The sequence below is a fragment of the Oryctolagus cuniculus genome, chromosome 2, assembly GCF_051225735.1.
Source record: "Oryctolagus cuniculus isolate XC-2025 breed Fujian yellow rabbit chromosome 2, ASM5122573v1, whole genome shotgun sequence".
Lineage (NCBI taxonomy): Eukaryota > Metazoa > Chordata > Mammalia > Lagomorpha > Leporidae > Oryctolagus > Oryctolagus cuniculus.
This window is the reverse complement of record NC_142868.1, coordinates 137,112,404-137,134,706: the sequence shown is the minus strand read 5'-3', so window position 1 is coordinate 137,134,706 and position 22,303 is coordinate 137,112,404. Positions and strand designations below refer to the sequence as shown.

Here is a 22,303-nt window from a genome sequence, read left to right as displayed (position 1 = left end):
CTCTGATGATATAGACCCTCAGCGTCTTGGTGCTGTTTTGATATTTTTTTTAACTGAAAACAAATGGGTGTAAGTTAGCCCACTGCCCGTGCAGACACGTGAACCTAGGATCCAGGCAGAGCCTGGAGTGTATGAAACTCAAGGGTGTTAACAAGCACCCCCTGTACCTCTCAGGGCTGAGCCAGGATTTCTCTACCTGATTCCCACCACCGTGTGCAGAGAAGGGAGCAGGAACACTCCCCTCACCCTGTTCATCCAGACTCACGTCTGCTTGAAGGCCAAGCTTGCCAAGATAGCACTCAAGGGCAGAGACGTGCCTGCCGCCTCGGTGCCTGTCACTCACTCCCTGTGTGACGCTGGGCAGCCAGCTCTTTAGCGCCTCCATGCCTCAGTTCCCTCGCCTCTAGAGCGGAAACAGCAGCACCTACCCCGTGAGGAGGCTTGCAGGCAATGGTGGTAGAGCACCGAGGACAGCACCCGCTGTTTCGGAAGTGCTATAGAAATGACTGTGATAAATGACTTTGAGAAGCGCTAGCCCTTGGAGACCAGTCACTGATGGAGACGACGGAGAGAGGTCCGCCCACAGCCTTGCAGGCACTGCCTGCTCCCACCTCCCTCTTCCTCCACCGGTTTCCATGGCAATGGGTAGCAGATGGAGGAGACCTGCCTGAGCTTCTTCCCATCTGCCTCTCGGCCAAGCAGGAGCTGCTTCTCTCGGCTGGGGATGACCCAGTTTTCTGTTCTCTATGCTCTCCAGATTGATGGAGAGCAGAGAACACTGTGCCCTGGAGAATGGAATAGACTCAGCCTTGAGCCACGGACACGCCGAGCACCACGTTTGCCTGTTTGCCAAGGTCACTGAGCAAGCAAACTCAGTCCACAGTGGAGACAGGACATCTGTGCTGCCTGCTCCACCCAAACAACCCGGCCGGGACCGTCACCCCCGTTGCACCTGCAGAAGCGGCTCTCTGGCTCTTCTATGTCCTAATCCACCCGTGCCCCGGTCTAATCTTTCCTGTTTTTCTTCCACATCTTCCACCTCCATTCCCCACCTCTAGAAGCCTCTCTGCTCCAACAGCTGGAAAAAAAAAAAAAGCCATTGGAGCTTTGCTGGGGGCCATCTGCCTGCATCGCCTGAGATTCTCTAACAGGGTCAGGAAAAGACAGTGACAGCTGCAAGGAGGGCTGTAGGAAACAGCGGCCGGCAGCTCTGCCCTTCGACCACAGACTTGGTTCTGCCTTTGGTGACTGCCCAGTGGCCAATTCTGCGGTCTGCAGCCTGCGAGGGGCACACTTCCCTGTGTGGCGGCACACACGGGTGTCGCTCTCCATTTCCAAGGCTGGCTGCCTTTGCAGAGACAGCATTTGTTCTTGAGCTGTTTTCTCCTGGAAGCCTCTTTTCCAGAAGATGGGGAGCTCTTAAGAGTCCAGACGAGGGGAAGGCAGAGCACTTCCCTTTATAGCAGGCGGTGGCCGGAGTTCAGGGCCAGCAGCCCTAGGTGGAGGCAGGGCAGGGAGTGCCTCCCACCTCAGAGGGGCACCCCCTGGGTCCTGTTCTGACCAGTGTAGTTTGGGGCAGAGGGGTCTCCCAACTCTTCATCGTTGTCTTCACAGTTGTCCTCTGGACACATTCCTTTAAAGGCCACTGACAGGGTACCCCCGTGGAGCCGCCACTGGCCAATGCTCCCGGGTCCACCTTGTTCTCCCTCGGGCCGTTCCTTCTACAGGTTCTGCTCTACCCAGGCCAGCCAGCAGAGGGCAGCCACAAGAGGGCAGAGAGGACACTAAAAGGCCCCTGCCAGGAGCTGACTCACCCTGCAACCAGTCCTCCTAAAAATACCCCGGGCACACCTCTCCCCTTCTGAACAACCCCGTCTCCACAGTGAACCCCTAAGCCCCATGTGTACAGTTGATGAAACAGGTTTGTGGAGGACAAGACCCCTACCCAACAGCACAGAGCCCAGAGCTGGAGCCATCAGCCGGGTTAGCAAGTCTCTTCAACACATTGCAACTTGCCACACCGGAGTATATGTATGGCTTATCCGACAACACCTTGTTGTCTATAAAACTACAGATTTGTCTCTTTTCTACTGCTTCTCCACCAACTCCTCCAGGGGCTGTGTGGTCACTGATCTCTCTGTCTGCCCTACCTAATGAGCTAGGGGACTTTGTGAAGGGCTCCCCGGCATCAACATGGGGCTGCCCTGGCTGTTTGGGCTCTTGGGTCAACATTCCAACCTGCCTGCTCTCTACCTCTCATTTTGAATTTGACCATGTTCCTGGCCTTTGCAAAGTCCCTAAGTTCATACCTCCCAAAAGAAAATCCACCTGTGTGTGTATTGGATACAGCTAGGTGTTGCAGGTACACCTTGGGTAACAGGAGAGCATGGTGAGAACTATTGTGTGCCTATATCAGTGTCTCCCATTGACTGTGATGAGTCCCAGGAGCACCCTGTCCTGGGAAATGACCCTCAAAAGTTGGGTGCAGATTGTTAAGACAATGGGGATGAATTTTTCAAATGCACAGAACTGATTCTAAATGTAAAACATTAAAAGTATAGGGCACCATGGCAGAGAAACAGGGCAAGGGTTTTAGACAGCTGGGCACAAAGGACTTCCCGAGCCAAAGCCGATGGAGCCACCGCCTTCTCCACTTTCTCCACTTCCCAAGGAACTCACTCACCTGGATCTCACATGCAGCCTGCAGGTGGAAGATCTTATAAAATGCCTCCTCCACGGTGTCCCCTAGAGCAACCACCCCATGGTTTCTTAGCACCAGGATCTGTGGAGGAGTAAATAATCAATTAGACTGTAAACATCCCAGACTTTACTAAGAGGGAGAGGCCTTTCATTTCATTTAGATCAATTTCCACGTCCAATCCCAGGTCCCCCCACCAACTCCTTATCCTTATCATGTAGCCCTACATGTAACTGCAACACAAAGCATCCACCCAAGGAAGTGCAAAGGTGTTCCGAACCTGAGACCGAGTAGCTTGTTTGATTTCTTTGGCCAATGCCTGAGTTGTTAGTCTTAGAAGTCTGAAAAACTGGCATGTATGTTACAGTGTGGGAAATGATCTCATGTGCAACGGAAAGGTCCAACCGCCAGAGCAGGATCCTGCCCCCAGCCTTCGTCAGTTTGGAGCTCAGGAGTGGTTCTCTAGGGGCTGACTCTGCAGAAACAGGTGTGTCACATCCCTTCTCTGGGCTCCAGCAGGCTCTGCCAGCTCCAAGACCCCACCGGTCCATGAATGACGCCATCGTGGCCTTCTAATCCAAGTCACTTGTATTGCGGAGGAGGGAAAAGACGCGTAGAGAAAACAAAAGCCTCCCAGATTATCAGGGGAAGAATCGGAACGAGAGCCCAGCAGTTTGCACTACTGGTGCAATGCTTATGACTCTGCCAAGGGCCACGGGATAAAACAGGACAAAAACCAGATGCAAATTTATACCGGGAGCACGACTTGCTAAGATCCAAGGGCACCTTCTGTGCCAGAAGCTTTTCTTGGTTGGTTTTACATTCAAGAACTCTTTGAGGCCGGCGCCGCGGCTCACTAGGCTAATCCTCTGCCTAGCGGCACCGGCACACCTGGTTCTAGTCCCGGTCGGGGCGCCGGATTCTGTCCCGGTTGCCCCTCTTCCAGGCCAGCTCTCTGCTGTGGCCAGGGAGTGCAGTGGAGGATGGCCCAAGTGCTTGGGCCCTGCACCCCATGGGAGACCAGGAAAAGCACCTGGCTCCTGGCTCCTGCCATCGGATCAGCGCAGTGCGCCGGCCGCAGCGCGCCGGCCGCGGTGGCCATTGGAGGGTGAACCAATGGAAAAGGAAGACCTTTCTCTCTGTCTCTCTCTCTCACTGTCCACTCTGCCTGTCAAAAAAAAAAAAAAAAACAAAAAAAAAACTCTTTGAAATGAGGTGATGTCCCCCTGGAAGCTGGGGTATCAATCCTTAGGTAAGTTGGCAAAATTAATGAGTGAGTGTGAGAGCACTACATTTGGAGAGAGTCTCATCTATTAGACATGGGGAGGAGGCAGCCAGGTGGGCAGGGGCCAGAGGTCGTCCCACAATGGCACTGCCTAGGAATCCAACCTAAGATGCAACTGGAAGGATCTGCATCCCGGTGTTTTTATATTAAGAGAATATTCAGGGAAAACATCCTCCTAATTTTAGCAATTCACACAGTGACGTTTTATTTAAAAGAGTGGTAGAAAAAATTCCTAGTGACACATAAAGGCATTTGCAGGGCTGGTGCTGTGGCATAATGGGTAAAGTCACCGCCTGTGGCACTGGCATCCCATATAAGTGCCAGTTCAAATCCTAGCTGCTCCACTCCTGATCCAGCTCCCTACAAATGTGCCTGGGAAAGCAGTAGAAGAAGGCCCAAGTCCTTGGGTCCTGCACCCATGTGGGAGACCCAGAAGCAGCTGCTAGCTCCTGGCTTTGGACCGGCCCAGCTTCGACTGTTGTAGCCATTTGGGTAATGAAACAGTAGGTGGAAGATCGCTCTGTCTTTCCCTCTCTCTCTCTCTGTAACTCTGCCTTTCAAATAAATATAAATATATAAATATTATATATATATATAATATATTTATATATATATGGCATTTGCTGTCTATTACTAAAGAGAAAAAAGGAGAACTTACTTCTTGGTCCTAGCTTTGCAAATACCCTGAGTATACTTATGCACCAAATCTCAGAGTAGCAGGGTAGACTTTCTCTTTTTTCTTTTGATTTGCCTGCAACTTTTATAGACTCGCACCGGACGCACGTCACTTTTGTGACTTGGGCTCTCGGCAGGGCCAGCGCAGGTGCCAGCCCGGGACGGCAGAGCTGACCTTGCAGGTGGGTCCAAGGCACTTCTGCAGGTTGATGCGATCGGCTTCTTGCTCCATTTCCCCATTGAAGTCGTAATAGGCCATGTCGCCCACCAGCAGGGCGTTGTGGGAGACAGGCAGGAGGCCCCACTTCATGGCTGACACCTGAACGGAGACAACAGGAATGGTCAGCCGGGCGCTGTCACATCTACCCTTTCCTCCATGGGCTGTCCATTCTGTGCTGGGGACCCGTGATAGGGGTTGGGCAGGCCCGTGAGAAAGGCCCTTGGGTCCTCCTGCACCCAGCTCCTGGCTGCCTTCATGCGCTAGCTCTAACGCCTTTCCCTTCATGTTTCACGGCAGCCATGCCAACACAGCACCTGTTCTAACTGCTGCAAAGAATGTATGTGAGCGAGCTATTGCTGCCCCTGCTCCCAGCTCTGTTCTTCTCTTAGACTCCAGCAAGAGGCAGGTGTGGCAGAATTAGCACTAGGCTGGGTGACGCAGGGCCTGCTCCCCTGGGATACAGCCACACCCCCTCACTAATAGGGAGGCCCACCGAGAAGCCTCAGGCTGCAGCCAGGGCCCAGGGGTAAAACACAGGTGAACCCCCCCAACACACACACACTTCTTGTTGAAAGCAAGGAGCAGGTAGAGGCCAGAGGAGGCCTGCCCTCCCTGCCTCGCTCTGGCCCACACATCAGCCCAGTGCTCTTCAGAGGGCACATGAGGCAAAAATGCATCATTGAGGCTGGGTTCAAATTCTGGGAGGCTTCAGTGCTCACAACTGGGAGCTCTGCTCAGAAAACAACAGGCTGAGACGAGTCTGCTCTGCTCCCTGCTGCAGGTGTAGGCCTGGGCCAGCGCTGGGGAACGCCTGGAGCTGGTGGCCTGCTGTCTTTCCAAGTCCACGGCTGTGCCTTGGGTACACCTGGAGAAATGACCAGAGATACCCAGGGCACAGCCTGAACCTCGAGGTTACTCCTTCTGCGCTCTCCCAGTTTCGCCTGCTGCTGTCTCCAGCTCTCAGCCTCCCTTGAGCTATGGTAAAACGGGCGCAGCCCAGGGCCCACCTGCTGGTTTCCTTCTGTCAAGATTTCTCCTCTAGAGCCTGGATGGCTGTGTGGGGGCAATGCCAGCTCAGGCCTGGGTGAAAGGTCCCAGCTTGAGTGTGTAGCAGGCTGGGGGCCACAGTAACGCACACTTTCCACATCGTTACCTTATTCCAAGGCTTTGGTGTTAGAGAGACAGAGGGGATGGGGCCTGGCGTGCGGGGAGTTCTCTCGCCCCGCCTTGGCCTGATTCCAGAAGGCCTTTCCAGAGCAGTGTTACATCACATGATGAGACCGCTCCACCTCCAGTGGATTATGTCTTTCCTTGGGGAAAATCTCAGAGAAATGGCTGCCTGGGTGTGGCTGCTGGCTGCTGGGAGCGAGGTGCTGACATCCACTCACCGCTGCCGTGGCCGGTGTGTGTAGGTGGATGATGCACCGCACGTCGGGCCTGGCCGCGTAGATGGCTGAGTGCAGACAGAAGCCCGCCGTGTCCACCGGGAAGCAGCTGCTGCCCTTCTCCACCACCTCTCCCAGGATGTTCACCTTGATCTGGGCCGGGGAAGAAGAGAGACCTCGAGCAACAGGGCGGCGGGGACCCCTCATTCCTCTCCCAGCAGGTGCCGTTCATTCGTTCCAGATGCCAGGAGCAGGGCTGGGCTTGGTGTTGGGGGAACATGAGCTGGCCCCAGGCTTATGGGGGTCGAGTTCCACAGGGAAAATGCAAGCACAGGCGCCAGCACAGTGGCACAGCAGGTTAATGCCCTGGCCTGCAGTGCCAGTATCCCATATGGGCTCCGGTTCAAGACCCGGCTGCTCCACTTCCAATACAGCTCTGGGAAAAGCAGAAGATGACCCAAGTCCTGCACCCATGTGGGAGACCCAGAAGAAGCTCCTGGCTCCTGGATTCAGATCAGCGCAGTTCCGGCCATTGTAGCCAATTGGGGAGTGAACCATCGGATGGAAGACCTCTCTTTCCTTCTCTCCCTCTCTCCCTCTCCCCTCTCTGTGTAACTCTGACTTTCAAATAAATAAATAAATCTTAAAAATAAAAAAAATGCAAGCATGGAGTTTCCCTAGAGTGTGCATTTCTAGCAGGTTCCCAAGGGATGTCAGTGCTGTGGTCCCCACCATGCACTCGGAGTAGGAAGAGGCCAGAAGTCATTCGCAGGCTTCTCTAGGAGTAGGTGGGTGGTGTCCCCGGTCCCAGCACAGCAGGGATCAGAGAGGCCTTCCAAGAGGAAGCAGTGTCTAAGCTGAACCCTTTCTTTTTTTTTTTTTTTGGACAGGCAGAGTGGACAGTGAGAGAGAGAGACAGAGAGAAAGGTCTTCCTTTGCCGTTGGTTCACCCTCCAATGGCTGCCACGGCTGGCGCGATGCACTGATCCGATGGCAGGAGCCAGGTACTTCTCCTGGTCTCCCATGGGGTGCAGGGCCCAAGTCCTTGGGCCATCCTGCACTGCAGTCCCTGGCCATAGCAGAGAGCTGGCCTGGAAGAGGGGCAACCGGGACAGAATCCGGCGCCCCGACCGGGACTAGAACCCAGTGTGCCGGCACTGCAAGGCGGAGGATTAGCCTAGTGAGCCGCGGTGCCGGCCCCTTTCTGTTCATTTTAAGATTCTTAATGGGGCCAGCACTGTGGTTCAGTGGGTTAAGCCACCGTCTGCGATGCTATCGTCTCCCATCAGAGCCCTGGTTCAAGTCCTGGCTGCTGTACTTCTGATCCAGCTCCTTGCTAATGTGCCTGGGAAAGCAGAAGATGGCCTGAATGCTTGGACCCCTGCCACCTACGTGGGAGATCTGAATGGAGCTCCTGGCTGCTGGCCTCATGCTGGCCCTATACTGGCCTTTGTGGCCATTTGAGGAGTAAACCAGCAGGTGGAGGATCTCTGTTTCCCCTCCTTCTCTCTGTTACTCTGCCTTTCATATAAACAAATAAATCCTAAAAGAAAAAGATTCTTAAAATCATGCACAGAGGTAAAGAGGAGAGTGTAATGAAGACCCACTTATCCATCACCTGCAACCTGTCTGAAGCACAGGTGGCAATCTGCTTTTGCCTCCAAGGGGCTAGGTGCTGGCATGGCTCTTGAAAAATCACATACTTGTGTGCGTGTGCACATGTGTATGTCTGAACACACTCGAGACAGCTGTTGGCTGGCTACGGGGTTCCACACTGAACATCAACAATGTCACAGACCACCAGCATTACAGAAGGTCACTTTGTGGCTGTGAAACAGCAAGACAAGCAAACACCCATTGATCACTCATACACAGAAACACTGTGCAAGCCCGAGCATGACCAACACCTCCCTCTCCTGGCGAATGCCAGCACTGCAGCTTCTTTCCCACTGGCAGTTAAAGCGTCACAGAACACTGCCCGTCTCCTGGCTGAAAACTGAAAAATGCCCAGTCACGGAATAGCCCCTGTGGCCTGACAGCACGTGACCCAAGGCCACAGCCTGCAAACCACCTGCCCCCAGCCCTGATGCCAGTGTCGCCTAACTTGCTCTCACTGAACTCGGCCCTGGTTCCCGGGCGCCACCTCCTGCAGCTGCACAGAAGAGCGTGAGTTCCCAGCAGCCTGACCTCTGGCAGCAGCAGCAACTCTCCCACCACACGGACCTTGAGCCTCCGTGTCTAGTGATGACGTCTGGCTTCCCTTCAGCCCAGCTCCCCCACTCCCCTTGACATGCGGCCTGAGTGGAACGCCCTGCCTGGATGGTCCCTCTCTGGTCTCATGTATGGTTATTCCTCAGAACAAACAGGGGCTTGATCCCAGGACCTTCCCTGCTGCCCCCGGCTGCAGATACCAAAACCCACAGACGCGCACGTCTCTCCTGTAAGACGGTATAGCATCTGCCTATCACCTACGCACCCCCCACTGCATACTTCACATCATCTCTAGACTACTCATACCTAACCCATGTACAGGCTATACACATAGTGGTTATGCGGCATTGGCAATGAAGTTGTACATGTTTAATACGGACACAATTTATTTTCCAAGAATATCCGGTCAGCAGTTGGTTGCAGCTATGGATACAGAATTTACAGAAACACAGGGAAGGCAGTACTGCCCATCTCATTGTCAGAGTGATCCAGTGTCACTCAAGAACCACCCCAGCCCAACAGGAGAGCCGCTCTCCCACACGCTGCCTCTGGGCAGATGAGAAAGCAGGGCTTGTGGTACGATGTCGCCATCGTGCTGGGACATACTTAGTGAGTGGAGCACCTCCTCTCCCCATCACCCAGGCTCTCTTGTACAGTGCGCAAGCTGCACAAACACACATGATGGCCTTGCAGTGCGCAAGCTGCACCCCCACCCTGAGAATCTCATGCTCCAGACCCCAGAACCTGTATCTCTGACCAGACCTCCCTGACCCAAGGACAACCAAATGTCCACTGACTTCTGCTGAACATCCCCCCAGCTCTTCAAACACAATTCTGTACTCCTTCCCCGCTCAAAGAATCTTCTTCCCAGCTCCCTGTAATAGTCTCACCAGCTGTCCTGATGTCCCTTTGCCTCCACACAGCTAGCAGAGTGTTCTCAGTACAACAGAAACCTGGCTGTAGCACCCATGTGCCTGCCATACTTCAGGGAGTCTGCGGGTCCAGCAGAATAAAGCCACAACCTCCACCTTGCATGCCATTCATCATCTGGTCCCTCCTCCCAGACATCAAATACCTGAGTCACCCTCAGCCACCTGTCTTCCCCAGTGCGTGGGGATCACGCAGGAGTCTGGGCCTGGTGCACGCTGCACTCCTGAGGGCGTCACCTCCGCCAGACCTTCACCTCATCTAAGTCTGACCGTCCTATGGGCTCAAGGGCTCCACCCCTGCGCCGTCGCTCCCTCCACCCCTGCAGCCCCTTCTCTGGGCCCCTCGAGTTTCCTCGAGCTCTGTCAGAGCACTGTTCACCCTGAGTTTCCATCACTGGGTTCCTGGGCTGGTTTCCACCAGTCTGTTTAGAGACAGAGCCTGTGTCCTCCTGTCGCTGTGGTCCCACTCTTACTCGGCCATCACCTTCTTGGTGGCTTCTGTACATCAGTTACCCTCGCTGGGCAGCAGTATCCTCTCCCATCTAGAGTAGCCTCGGCCATCCTTGAGGTCCTGCCCTGCCCATGTGTCCTATGGCTTTGTCAACCCAGATTTTCAGCTAAGGGGCTGGGCCGCATGGCCTGGCAGAGCCCCCAAGGCAGTGTCTTCCTCTCCCCGGTGCAGGGCACAGCAGCTGCAGCCCACACATCTGAGAAGTTTGGGGCCTTTTCTGCTCCTAGGACAGTCCTTTCTGCTCCAGAAAGCTTTCAGGATCCAAACCATCTGGAAATCTCTCCCTACTCCAGCTAACAGGAGCAGCACTAAAAGGGAACCCACAAATGACCTCTAATCACATGCACTTTAGGGCCACATCACTAGGCTCCCCTACCCAACTTCTGTGGTCCCATCCCAGGCTGCACCATCCCAAGAGTTGAAGGCCTCCAGACCCATCTCCTCCCACCCCACCCTCCTGTTAAGCTCACTCCTGCACCTTGCGTTTGCTGTCTTGGTCACATCATATACCAGGTACTCCGGTTGCTTCCCACACAAACAGAACCCCAGACTGCGAGCTCCACCAGGACAGGAGGACAGCAGGTAATATGGAGATGGCCTGTCACTGGAAGAGCAGAGGGGCCACTATTATTTCAACAAGGAGGGTGCAGGGGGATGCCAGACTGTACTCACCAGGCTGGATGCTGTGACTTCACTGCAAGAAACTCCCTTAGGGCTGATCAGGAAGTGGTCCTGCTCCTTGCTGACTCTCAACTGGAGGAGAGACACATGCACGCAGGGATAAGGACATCGCCAAGGATGCTGGCAACATGAGTCCACTGTATCTGTGTCATCCTCCTGCGAATCCTTACCTCTCCCCCAGCCCACGGGAGATGAAGAGGACCCAGGCTTTCCTCAGAGCCAGGGAAAGGGGGCTCCAGGGGGCTCTCACATGGCCAAGGGTAGCTGTAAACCCAGGATCAAGGAGTTCCTGGTCTCCATCCAAAGGACTGCCTACCGGGCTGGTTGTCTATTTCAGTGACCCCAGGAAGCACTCCGTGCATTTTGGCCAGAGGTCACCAGCAGTGCCACAGCCATGCCAAGAGTCAGAGCTTCTCCCTTTGGATTTTGTGGGGGCCACACGCAGTGCCCAGCCCACTCCGAGGTGCCTCCTCACCGTGACGTAGGTGTCGCTCAGCTGGGCCCAGCCGTAGAGGTCCAGGAGCCGGTAGACGCTGCTAATCTTGCACCGCATGAGCCGCTCCCCCTTGGCCAGGTTCAGGGGTTCGGCCGTGTGGAGGTCATTGATGGGCGTCATCATGGAGAAGTCTGCAGGGCACAGGGCAGAGACAGGGCAGTGTTCGCAGGGTCGGGGCTCCCACCCACCCTCCCTTCCTCGCTCCAGTGTTCCCCACAACCTCCCTGCCACTGCGACCACACAGGAGACAGCCAGGCAGGGACGCAAGCGTCGCTGAGCCTCCGCCCAGGGGGCAGAAGGTCCACAGAGCTGGCATTTGTGCCCAAGTTCTGCTCATTTGGATGAGCATGGCATTGCTTTTATAAAAATTAAAATTAAAATTTAAAAATTAGAAACAAGACTCAAGGCCACAGGATGAAAGCTTCCCTAATGCCAAGCTGACCATAAAAACTCCAAGATGGACACTGAATGGAAGTCAGGGTGCATTGTTTCAATGAAGTTGACCTGCTATTACCGTGCTGTTTGAACTCTACCATGCAACAGAGCTTTTCCTGTGATGTGGAGCCAGGGCAGACTGAAGGCCAAGTCAGCCAGGAAATAAACTCAACTTCTCGACAGCTCATGAGCTCCCGGCAGTGGGTCCTTGTGGGGAGCAAACCGGACTAGACTGAGTTACTGGAATTAAGACTTATTGTATGCATCTGCTCTCCCACAATATGGCGCTGGGAGAGAAGTAAGCAGCTTCCGCACAGCTGCCTCCAGTTCAACCAATAAACTGTAGGACTTGCTCCTGATTGGAGGAGAGCAGCGTACTCGGCGTGTGGGCAGCCGAGTTAGGATTGGCGGAGGAGGACTATAAAGGAGGAGAGAGACGGCATGCACCGGGAACATCTATGGGGAACATCTAAGGGGAACACCTGTGCAGCCCCCGAGAAGAGCCGGCCGGCGGTGTGCCGCTCCCCTGCGGAAGTGGGGAATGTGGCTAGGGGGAACTGCCCTTCCACGGAGGTGGAAGGGATAGTAGCCAACCCGGGAAGAACCAGCAGCAAACCCGGGGAGGGCCGAGCAGACGAGAGAACAGCGCAGGGTCCTGTGTCGTTCCTCCACGAAGAGGGGGAGCGACATAGTGGTGCCGTGACTCGGATATGAAGCCTAGGCAGGGCTTAGTGTCGTTCCCCCACGAAGACGGGGAGCGACAGGTCCTGTGGTTGGCTGAAGGGTGCGAGGCCCCAGCGAGCATGCCCGCCTCTCTGGACTGCAGTCCCCGGGGCTATGTGGCAGAGCTTTCGAGATGGACGTGGAGGGTTTGACAGTCTGATCCTCAGGGTGCCCGAAGGGCCCAGGAGGTGGTGTCTAGTCTTTGTCACTAACCATGATGACCGCCGCCTATACTCAGGCACAGAAAGGGGCCTTGTCACTAACCACGATGACCACCGCCTATACTCAGGCACAGAAAGGGGCCTCCGAGCCCCAGCACCTGGATTAGTCAGTGTCTGTGAATCAACAAGGCAATCAACAGGAAGGAATTCAGCTCAAAAAGACATCTGGCTGGGGCCTCCTGGTGCTGCCTCGCCCAGCTCCCCACTACAAACTGTGGTGGGTGACAATGCCCTCGGGAAGTGTACACTGTCTCTGTAAAGCTCACTGCTACACAGTGTGACGGGTGTCCCACAGCAGCCCTGCCATTGGTGGGGACGAGGAGGACCAGTCAGCAAACATGAGCACAGACTGCATGCTGTCACCCAGCACCCAGCAACCACAGCACACCCTGAATCACGTCACAGAGGGCCCTGGCCAGCCAGGGCACAAGTGGACAGGGACAGCAGGGCTCCAGAGACCCAGTGAGACAGGCAACAACAGCAGCACAATTCCAAAGCCATGGACTGCCAATTCAAACTGGCCCGTCTGGAATCCCTCCTTCCTCTCAGTGGGGTCCCCAAACAAGAAACTGCTCTTTGCTTCGTCCCCGGAAGTACATCAAAATCCTAAGAGCCCAGGCAACACTGGCAGGCAGGGCTGCTGTTGGGAGGATCTTCAGAGTCCTTAGAATCCCCTAACAAACAACTGAGGCACCCCAGGACGGCCAGGAAGCCAGAACGGGTCCGCAGACACTCACACCCCATCAGTCCTCTGCAGCCTGTCCCAGCAGGGTCCCTCCCTCCCACCCTGTGGAGCTGTGGCCATGAGGGGTACCCCACCCACAGCACTGGGAGTCAAGAGAACAGGGGGCTCCCATGGGGGTTCCCCCTCATCTTCTCTCGGAGTCTCCGTCTAAAGAACGCCTACTCCGGAAGCCTCATGAAAGTCAGGGTGGCTGCCTGCCACGTGTGGGACCCAGATCTACTGGAGGCATTTACTCCGAGGGCCTAAGAAAACACTGCAGGAGATGAAACTGCACCAAAGCCCCTGACAGCTAAGACTAAGACTTTGCCAAACTCCCAAACTCTAAGGAAAAACAGAGCTACGCAGAGAACAACCTGTCTGGGCTGAACCCCTGACACTTGGCACCTCCCTCTGCACATCTGCTGCCTCTGCCGCTCTGGACGTGTACTGAGCAGGTTTTGAGGCACGCGTCCATCTCCCAAGCCAGATGCTGGTTGCTGCGGCAACAGGACAAGCATAAGGACAGAAACATGAAAGCCATGAAAGAGAGTGTGACAAAGGCCAGAGAGCCAGCATAGAGCTAACAATATGGATAGGGCAGAAACAAAATTTTCTGAACTGAAGGTGTGAGTACACAGGTTTTAAGGACTTAGTGTTAGAGAGCAGGGAAAGTCAGTAAAAAAGAAAAAAGCCTACAATGACATGCTTCTTGGCAGCATTTTTGAAATACAAGGAAAAGGGGGAAAAAATCCAAAAGCATCAACGAAAAGCTGTGGTTACCTTCCAAGTAACAAAAAATAGGCTTCTCTGTTACAGCCACCAAATGCCAGAAGACAATGTTACAGGAGTCTTAGCAAAAATGAAGACACATTGAGGCAAAATGACACCAAACAGGTAAGAGGGAAAGGAAGATCAAAGGCTGACTTGGCAAACATAAAGAAAAAATAAGCAGTCGTGATATTATTATTCAAGCAGAAGTCAGGCAAAATAATAATCTCTTGAATCAAAACAAACATTTTGTAAGTCATTTTATATGAGTTATTAAGATACAGTCCATAATGAAGTTACAGCTATAATATACCCTTATGCTCTGAATAATATTTCACCAAGACATAGAGAGCAAACCTATCATAAATACAAGGAGAAATGAGCAGAAATCAAATTCAGCAGAGACAACACCATGGTCATTTTTGACAAAATCAAATAGAAATGGAAATACGAATTACATACTCTGACCTAGTCATAATCTATACCCATACATCATTTTTAAATGATCTTATGAGGTCACCAAGAAAATCTCAATAAATCCCCAGCACAGAAATTAAATAAGCCACCGTTCCTAAATGTAGTGCAGTAAAATACAATGTTGTTAACGGATCTTTAAAATAATATACATTCAACCATTTGAAAATGAGAAAACACACTCCCAGATAGCTCTTAGAAGAAAGACAAAGTCAAAATAGTGACTGCAGTCTAGAAATTAACAATAAAGGAAACATTGTTCAAAAATTCAATGGGATAAGTGGCCAGCACTGTGACATAGTGGGTTAAGCCACCACCTGCAGTGCTGGTATCCCATATGGGGGCTGGTTCAAGTCCCGGCTGCTCCACTTCCAATCCCACTCCCTGCTAATATGCCTAGGAGAGCAGTGGAAGATGGTTCACGTCCTCAGGCCCCTGCACCCATGTAGGAGACTGGGAAGAAGCTCCTGGGTCCTGGCTTCAGATAGGCCCAGCTCTAGCCATTGTGGCCATTTGAACCAGTGTATGGAAAATCGATCTCTCTCTTTCTCAAACAAATAAATAAATCTTTAAAAAAAATAATCTATGAGATAAATACAAACCTACATTCTGAAAAAAAATTATAGCTTCAAATATATTTATTATTGAACTAAGCATGAAAATAAATCAAATCCATTCGATTCTAGTCATATAAAAGAAAAACATAAAGAAAATTATGGAAAATAGTTAATGAATATAAAAACAAAATGAAGGAACTGGGAAACAGGAAATTTAGAACCAATAAGTATAAGGACTGACTCATGGGATATCTATGAATAAATAATCATCTATGGATAAAAGTATCTAGACTGGTCAATAAAGTTCAACCACATAGCACCAGGAACGAGAACAAACAATCAATGTACATGTAGCAGAAGACGGAAACGCTAAAAGTGGCATTACAAATCACTCTAACGATTTTGAAAAGCTCCATGAAATGGCTTATCTTATACAATCACGTGATAAACATTTACTCAAGAAGCAACAAGCTGGCGCTGTGGCACAGTGGGTTAAAGCCCTGGCCTGAAGCGCCAGCATCCCATTTGGGCGCCGTTTTGAGTCCTGGCTGCTCCTCTTCCGATCCAGCTCTTGCTGTGGCCTGGGAAAGCAGTGGAGGATGGCCCAAGTCCTTGGGCCCCTGCACCCACATGGGAGACCTGGAGCTCCTGGCTTCTGATCTGCGCAGCTCCGGCCGCTGCAGCCATTTGGGGAATGAACCAGCAGATGAAGACCTCTGTCTCTCTCTTTACCTCTCTCTGTAACTCTGTCTTTCAAATAAATAAAACAAAATCTTTTAAAACAAAAAAGTAACAAAATCAGTTAAAAACTCTAGATGAAATAAAGGGAAAAAATGTTAAAATCCCCTAAAAATGTTCCAGGTCTAGATGGCTGCAAGTGAATCAGCCGAGCCTTCCAATCACATTTAAACTCCACCGCGGGGAGTGGGGGTGAGGAGAGTTCACCCTGAGTCATTGTATGAAATTTAGCTTTAATATTAATACTAGAGGAAGATTATTCAAAAGATGAACTGTTAACCAATCTCATGTGTGACTATAGATGCAAAAATTGCTAATAAAATTCTGACAAATCAAATCCAGAAAAGAGTTTTTAAAAGAATGCATCAAGAGCAGGAGTGATTTATTTCAGGAATGAAAAAAAAATAGTTCAATAGTATTCAGAAATCTATGACTATAACTCATCACATCAATTGCTCAAGAAAAAAATCAATAAATGCCCAAAATGCATTTTATAAAATTCAACACCCATTTCTGAGAAAAACCCATAATGAACTAGAATGAAAAGACATTTCCTCAACACGAGAAAGAATAATTCTCTCAAACTCTGAGGTAAAAAAATTCCTATTAAAGTCAGAAATGAAACAAGGGTGATTGCTTCCTGATCTCTTATTAGACACTGCTCTGGAAGTTCCCACATACGCAACAAGAAAACTGGAAAATAAGCCAAAGTGAAAATATGGAATGAGGGAGGCAAAATGACCATTAATTATGGATCGATTTACTACACATTAACCCCAAGAAAATTAGTTGGGATAATATTAAAATTGAAATGAAAGATCAATAAACATTTATTTATTTACATTTATTTAAATATTTATATCCAACAATTTTCCTAAATGAGAGTTATAACCAGAAAGAAAATTGAATGGACAAAGACTCATTTAAGGAGACACTACACAAAATTCCCAGAATGAACTTCTTAAGAAATTAATGGGACTAAACAAAAACAACTGCTAAGTTTTTCTGATGGACAGCAAGGAAGACTTAAATAAAGACATGTCTCATTTCTGAAAAGATTTAAAATCGCTTTATTCATACAAGTATTTTTAATTAATTCATATGTGCCAGACACTATTCCAAATCCAAGAGACTGTTCTAGAATACAGCAAACGCACAGATTTCCCCTGTGGAACTTACATTTTAATACACAATTATAAATGTATAAATTCCACGCCAAAGCAATCTACTCATTTGATAAAATCTCAATCATAATCCCAAAAGGGATTTTTAAGGTTGATGAGGGGAGGAGATTCGACAAAATAATTTTGTTATTTTTAAAAATAAACTTATGGGGCTGAAGCTGTGGCGTAGCTGGTTAAGCTGTCGCCTGCAGTGCTGGCATCTCATATGGGTGCCGGCTTGAGTCCCAGCTGCTCCACTTCCAATCCAGCTCTCTGCTATGGCCTAAGGAAGCAATGCCCCTGCACCCATGAGGGAGACCCAGAAGAAGCTCCTGGCTCCTGGCTTTGGATCTGCCGAGCTCAAGCTGTTGTAGCTATCTGGGGAGTGGACCAGGGGATAGAAGCCCCCCCCCCCCCACCCCGCTTCTGCCTCTCTGTAACTCTGCCTTCCAAATAAATGGATAAATCTTTTAAAAAAATAAAAAATAAGGATAAATATATATAAAGAGTTGAGAAAACTGAAGAAAGGGTATGGGTATTTGCCCCACCTGATGATAAACGCAGAGAAAGTGCGTCTAAACATGCAATCAAAACCAGAATACACCGAGGAAAACAGCAATGGATTAACCTAAATGGAAATCAAAGAATTCGACCAGACAAAAAAAACTCCAGAAGCAAAATTTAAAAGGCAACGGAGAAACTAGAAACCACTGCAATATATTTGATAGATACTGGGGATATAGCCTTATCTTATAAAGACTTAAAAATCTAAAAGAATACACAGGAAGAAAAACTGGCAGAGGATGTGAATAAGCAATCTACAACAAAAAGAAAGCCATGCCTCCTATGTATATGAAGCTATGTAAAATATCCAATCTCATTCCTAGTCAAACAGATACACATTAAAACACAGAGCACTGCTGTCATGGACCCCCTCAGGCAGACGAAGCAAGCTGCACTATGAGCGCACTGCACACCAGGGTACAGGAAACGGGCACTCGCTGCACTGTTGGGAATGTAAAATTGCTTCCATCTTTTTCTCCAGGATAGAGAAAGGATGTAATTTGCTATTATGCATTTGAGTCTTTATAACATTCATGTTCTTTGATCTAGCAATTCTGCGCCTCATAATGTACCTTAAGAAAGCAGTCATGGATAGAATTTGAGATTTATTTACAAGGTTGTTCAATTGCATTACTGTGCATAATAGCAAAAAATTGGAATCATCCTAAATGTCCCATAGTGGCACACTGATCTGAGTGCATGTGCTCATGGGAAATATCACAGAACTGTATTTCATGCTGTGTGAGATTAGTCAAGATAGGGTAAGTTATTAAAATTATACCTACAAAGGGAGTACATTTTTGTTCATATAACCTAGGATTGCTAGATCAAAGAACACAAATGATTTAAAGTCTTTAATTCATGATGGCAAATCCCACCCTAATTTCTGCATCCTGGAGAAAGAAAGAACTAATTTATGTCCCCAACAATAAGACAAAGGCGGGAAGAACGCAGACCAAAGTGTTGAGAACAGCGATGTCCACGTTTTCAGAACACAGTACAGTGATAACATTTTGCTTTTTTTTTTTAACAACTTACTTATTTCCAATCACAATCTATTAGTCTTACTGAAGGGCAGCACTTATCAAAACTTGCTTTCACGGGTTGTGGGGAGGGTGTCACAGCCTAGGAAGCTGGGTCTCAGCACAGCCCTGCCTCCTCTCGTGTGTCTCTTGTCTCCCTCAGTGACGGAGACAAGCTGGCCTGTGTAGTGGGGCACGGAGACTTGGGGTTCCGTGGCCTCTTCCCAGCCCCTGAAGTCACCTCCACCCTGCCCATCAGGGGTAATTCCCCCGTAGGTCTTTAATTCACAGCAACATCACAGAGTCAGGTACCTGTCTGGCTACTGTGGAGCGCCCCCAGACCTGTCAATGCAACCGCAGCTTGTGCTGTCACCTGGCAACCAAGCTGTTGGTGCTCCTCCCTCCCCCTCCCCAATCTCTGCTCCTGGCCACTCCCCGACACCCAGACACCCACATACTCATGGAAGACGCCGGGAAGACTGCGTGGGAGGTGCTGGCCATGAAGTCGGCGATCTGCCGCAGAGCCCAGACGTTGGAGGAGTTGTTCCCTTTCTTCATTTGCTCCTGGATGAGGCCTTCCAGCTCCTCCCTGAAAGACTGAAGAAGGCACGCGAGCTGGTCCCCCAAGGCCTCCCCCGGGGCAGACTGGGGACTCCTTGGCCCAGCTGCCAAACCATGAGCTCTAAAAGGTACCTGCCCCGAGCCCCGGAGCCTGCAGGCCAGGGCCATGCTCAGGATCCTTGGGCCATGCCATGACAACCGCAGGGGCCTCCCCAGATAGCTGTGTGGAAAGCCACAAGGCCACACTAGCAGTGAGTCCTTCGCCAAGGCCACCGCTCCCCAGAGCAGCCAGCACAGGGCTTCCCCGGAGTAAGGACAGACTTCAGAGGAAGCGGCCTTTTTGGGCCTCAGCTTCCATATGCGCTTAATGAAATGCCAGGAGAACAGCGGAAGACTCCGGCGGCCTCCGAGGCCCCTTCCGCCTCTGAGGTCCTGCCCTAAGCCTATCGTTTCAGACCACCAGGCCATAAGCCAGGCACCCCCACCCCACCCCAGGGGCAGGTAAGGAGCCATTCCCAGCCGGCAAAGCCATCAAAGGGCAGGAAGAAGCGGGGTCTCCCCTCTCCTCATCTCTTTGCTGAGGGCCCTGAAACCCAAGCTGATGCACCCTCTGCCACCTCTCCTGCCAATCCCCTTTGTCACTTGCTGAGTTGGGGGCTGCCCAGGGCCCCTCCCCCAGTGCTTTCAGGCTCTTCAAACAGGAAGCCTACCCCCTGGGAACTCCTCAGCCCAGGGCACCCCAAAGCCTGGGAGCTTGCCCACCCTGAAGCCCACCCTGGGAACCATCTCCATCCCTGGGCTTCCTGAGGACCCCCAAGCCTGGTCCTCATGGCCCCCTGGAACCCCCACCCCCACCCCCACCCCCGCCACAGACCTGCAGCACCTTCTATCCCAGGGCCCCGAGGCCTACTCTCTGTCCTCCTCCTGCGTCCTGCTGGCATGATCTCTGTGTCCACGCCAGGTAGGCACCAGCTGTCCGCAAGCCTGGGGGACCTGCCCTTCCTCCCGCGGCCCCTTTGCCGGAGCCCGGTGCCCCACTGAACTCTTCGCTCTCCCCACCGCCTGGGGCTTCCCGGCAAGGCCTCACTCTGCGGTGTTCAGTAAAGGGTGCCCCAATTCTCCCCCGTGGCGTCCCCTGCTGGACCCGGTGCACATGAATGTGTCTGCCGTTCCTGTGTCAGGTGAGGAAGGAAGGGAGGGAAGGCTCAGCCGGGCACTCACGGGGCTCTGCAGGATCATGGTGACGCGCTTCTTCTGCTCCATCAGGTTGAAGTCCTGCCGCAGGTCCGCCGCCCGGCCGCGGAGGCGCAGGTACTCAGGCTCCTCCTCAGAGAAGCGGTCGAAGTACTGCTGGCCCTGGGCGGGCGGCGGGGAGGTCGCCTCGGGGACCGGCTCGTCACTCATTTTCCGGGTGGAGCTGCAGTCTGCTCCAGGAACCTGCAGAGGGCGGCAGCGGGCAGGTGGGTGCCCTCAGAGGGGCGGCCTGGGTTGGGTTGCATGCACAGGGGTTGGCAGAGCATGGGGGCGGCAGGGCAGCCGCCCGGTATGCCAACCTACAGGGGGCGCGAGAGCGTCGTCGTCACACCACCCTCCAACCCGCCACCCGCAACACTGGGGTCAAGGCAGTTGGTTTCCTAGCGCAAACAAGACCTGCAGACCTTTCTGAGCACTTCTGGGATGCACGCCTACCTAGCGGAAGGCTATTCACTGGGAATTCTGACTTGGTCTGAAACGTAGCCCCAAGCCTCCTCGGAAAGGACAGTGGGAAATTCTCGCCAGCATGCTGCTGCGCAGGGTAGGAGTCGCTTTGCTCAATGTTTTGCTTCAGAACTTGGGCTTTGCTCTGGCCCCTGGAGAGGAACCGGCGATGATTTTGTTTCTGTAGAAAGTGTCTTCATGCAGAATTGGATTCTTATTCCAAGATTCATAAAGAGCAACGCCATGTTTATTAATGGAAAATTATTTTCTCTAAAACACCACTAAATCCATGCTGAGAAACAAAGAATAGATACTATTTGGAGGGTGCCAAGAGGCCCGGTGCCCCGCGACCCCCAATCTGGACCTGCTCCCTGCAGTGAGGACCAGGCTGGGGAAAAGCCACATCCGTTCTCTGTAGCTGCACTCCATGGCAAACGTAACTGCTGAACAAGGGGTGTCTGCTAGACTATACACTGAGACTTTCTGCCCATGAGCCGGGGCGCTTTCCTGGCTGGGGTGCCTTCCCAAGCCAGTCTCCCTTTGTGGAGCAACACTGCCAGACCCCCAAGTTTGTGTTCCATTCCTTCAACACCCAGAGTGGCCATGGCAGAGCTGTAACTCTGTCCTTGCTGGGTGGGTCTCTACTAAGCAAAAAAAGCATGAGCCTTGATTGAACAAAAATTAATTTTTGGACAAATGAGGGTACTTCAAAAAAGTTCGTGGAAAATGGAATGAAATATTTTGATGCAAAAACAAATTTTGAAATCTATGTCTAAATTTTTTCCTAAGGTGTGTGTGTGTGTGTGTGTGTGTGTATATATATATATATATATATATATATATTTTGACAGGCAGAGTGGACAGTGAGAGAGAGAGAGAAATAGAAAGGTCTTCCTTTACCGTTGGTTTATCCCCCAATGGCCGCTGCGGCCGGCGCACCATGCTGATCCGAAGCCAGGAGTCAGGTGCTTCTCCTGGTCTCCCATGCAGGTGCAGGGCCCAAGCACTTGGGCCATCCTCCACTGCACTCCCGGGCCACAGCAGAGAGCTGGACAGGAAGAGGAGCAGCCGGGACAAAATCCGGCGCCCCGACTGGGACTAGAACCCAATGTGCCAGCGCTGCAGGCAGAGGATTAGCCTATTGAGCCATGGCGCCAGCCCCTAAGATATATTCTTTAAGAACTTTGTGAAGACCCCTGGTCCTTATATGCATCGAGACACAATGAGTATTAAATGCCCTCTGACTTACAAAATAAACAAACAAAACCAACCTCTGGACAGAGCCTTGGGGCAGCGTCCTGGCTGGTGGACACGTTGATGTGGCCCGAAATTGTCGCCTGGATTCCGCAAGCCAAGGGCATGGAGGAAGTTCTGTGCACCTCATCCCAGCCCCTGCCCCATGTGTCCCCTGCACTCGGCAGTTCCTGGGGTGGATTCTTTATCAAGAAAAGATCAGTGCAAGTACAGCACTTCCATTGAGTTCTATGAGTCATGCTAATAAATTATTGAACCGGAAGAGAGGTCGTGGGAACCCCCTATATTTATAGCCAAGTTGGTCAGGAGT

General features: G+C 51.6%; 1 protein-coding gene across 4 annotated transcripts in view; it reads right to left on the bottom strand.

Moving 5' to 3' along the window:
- ADD2 (adducin 2) overlaps window positions 1-22,303 on the bottom strand; it is a 111,425-nt gene that overhangs the window by 26,434 nt on the left and 62,688 nt on the right. For all 4 annotated transcript variants that reach the window (XM_051837642.3, XM_051837627.3, XM_051837619.3 and 1 more), the window contains 7 exons: window positions 20,263-20,478; window positions 18,939-19,077; window positions 11,071-11,222; window positions 10,587-10,667; window positions 6,267-6,416; window positions 4,834-4,977; window positions 2,684-2,782 (listed from right to left, as the gene is read on the bottom strand). In XM_051837642.3, the coding sequence (XP_051693602.2) occupies window positions 2,684-2,782; window positions 4,834-4,977; window positions 6,267-6,416; window positions 10,587-10,667; window positions 11,071-11,222; window positions 18,939-19,077; window positions 20,263-20,445 (948 nt within the window). In that variant the 5' untranslated portion in view covers window positions 20,446-20,478. The remainder of the gene's footprint in view (window positions 1-2,683; window positions 2,783-4,833; window positions 4,978-6,266; window positions 6,417-10,586; window positions 10,668-11,070; window positions 11,223-18,938; window positions 19,078-20,262; window positions 20,479-22,303) is intronic.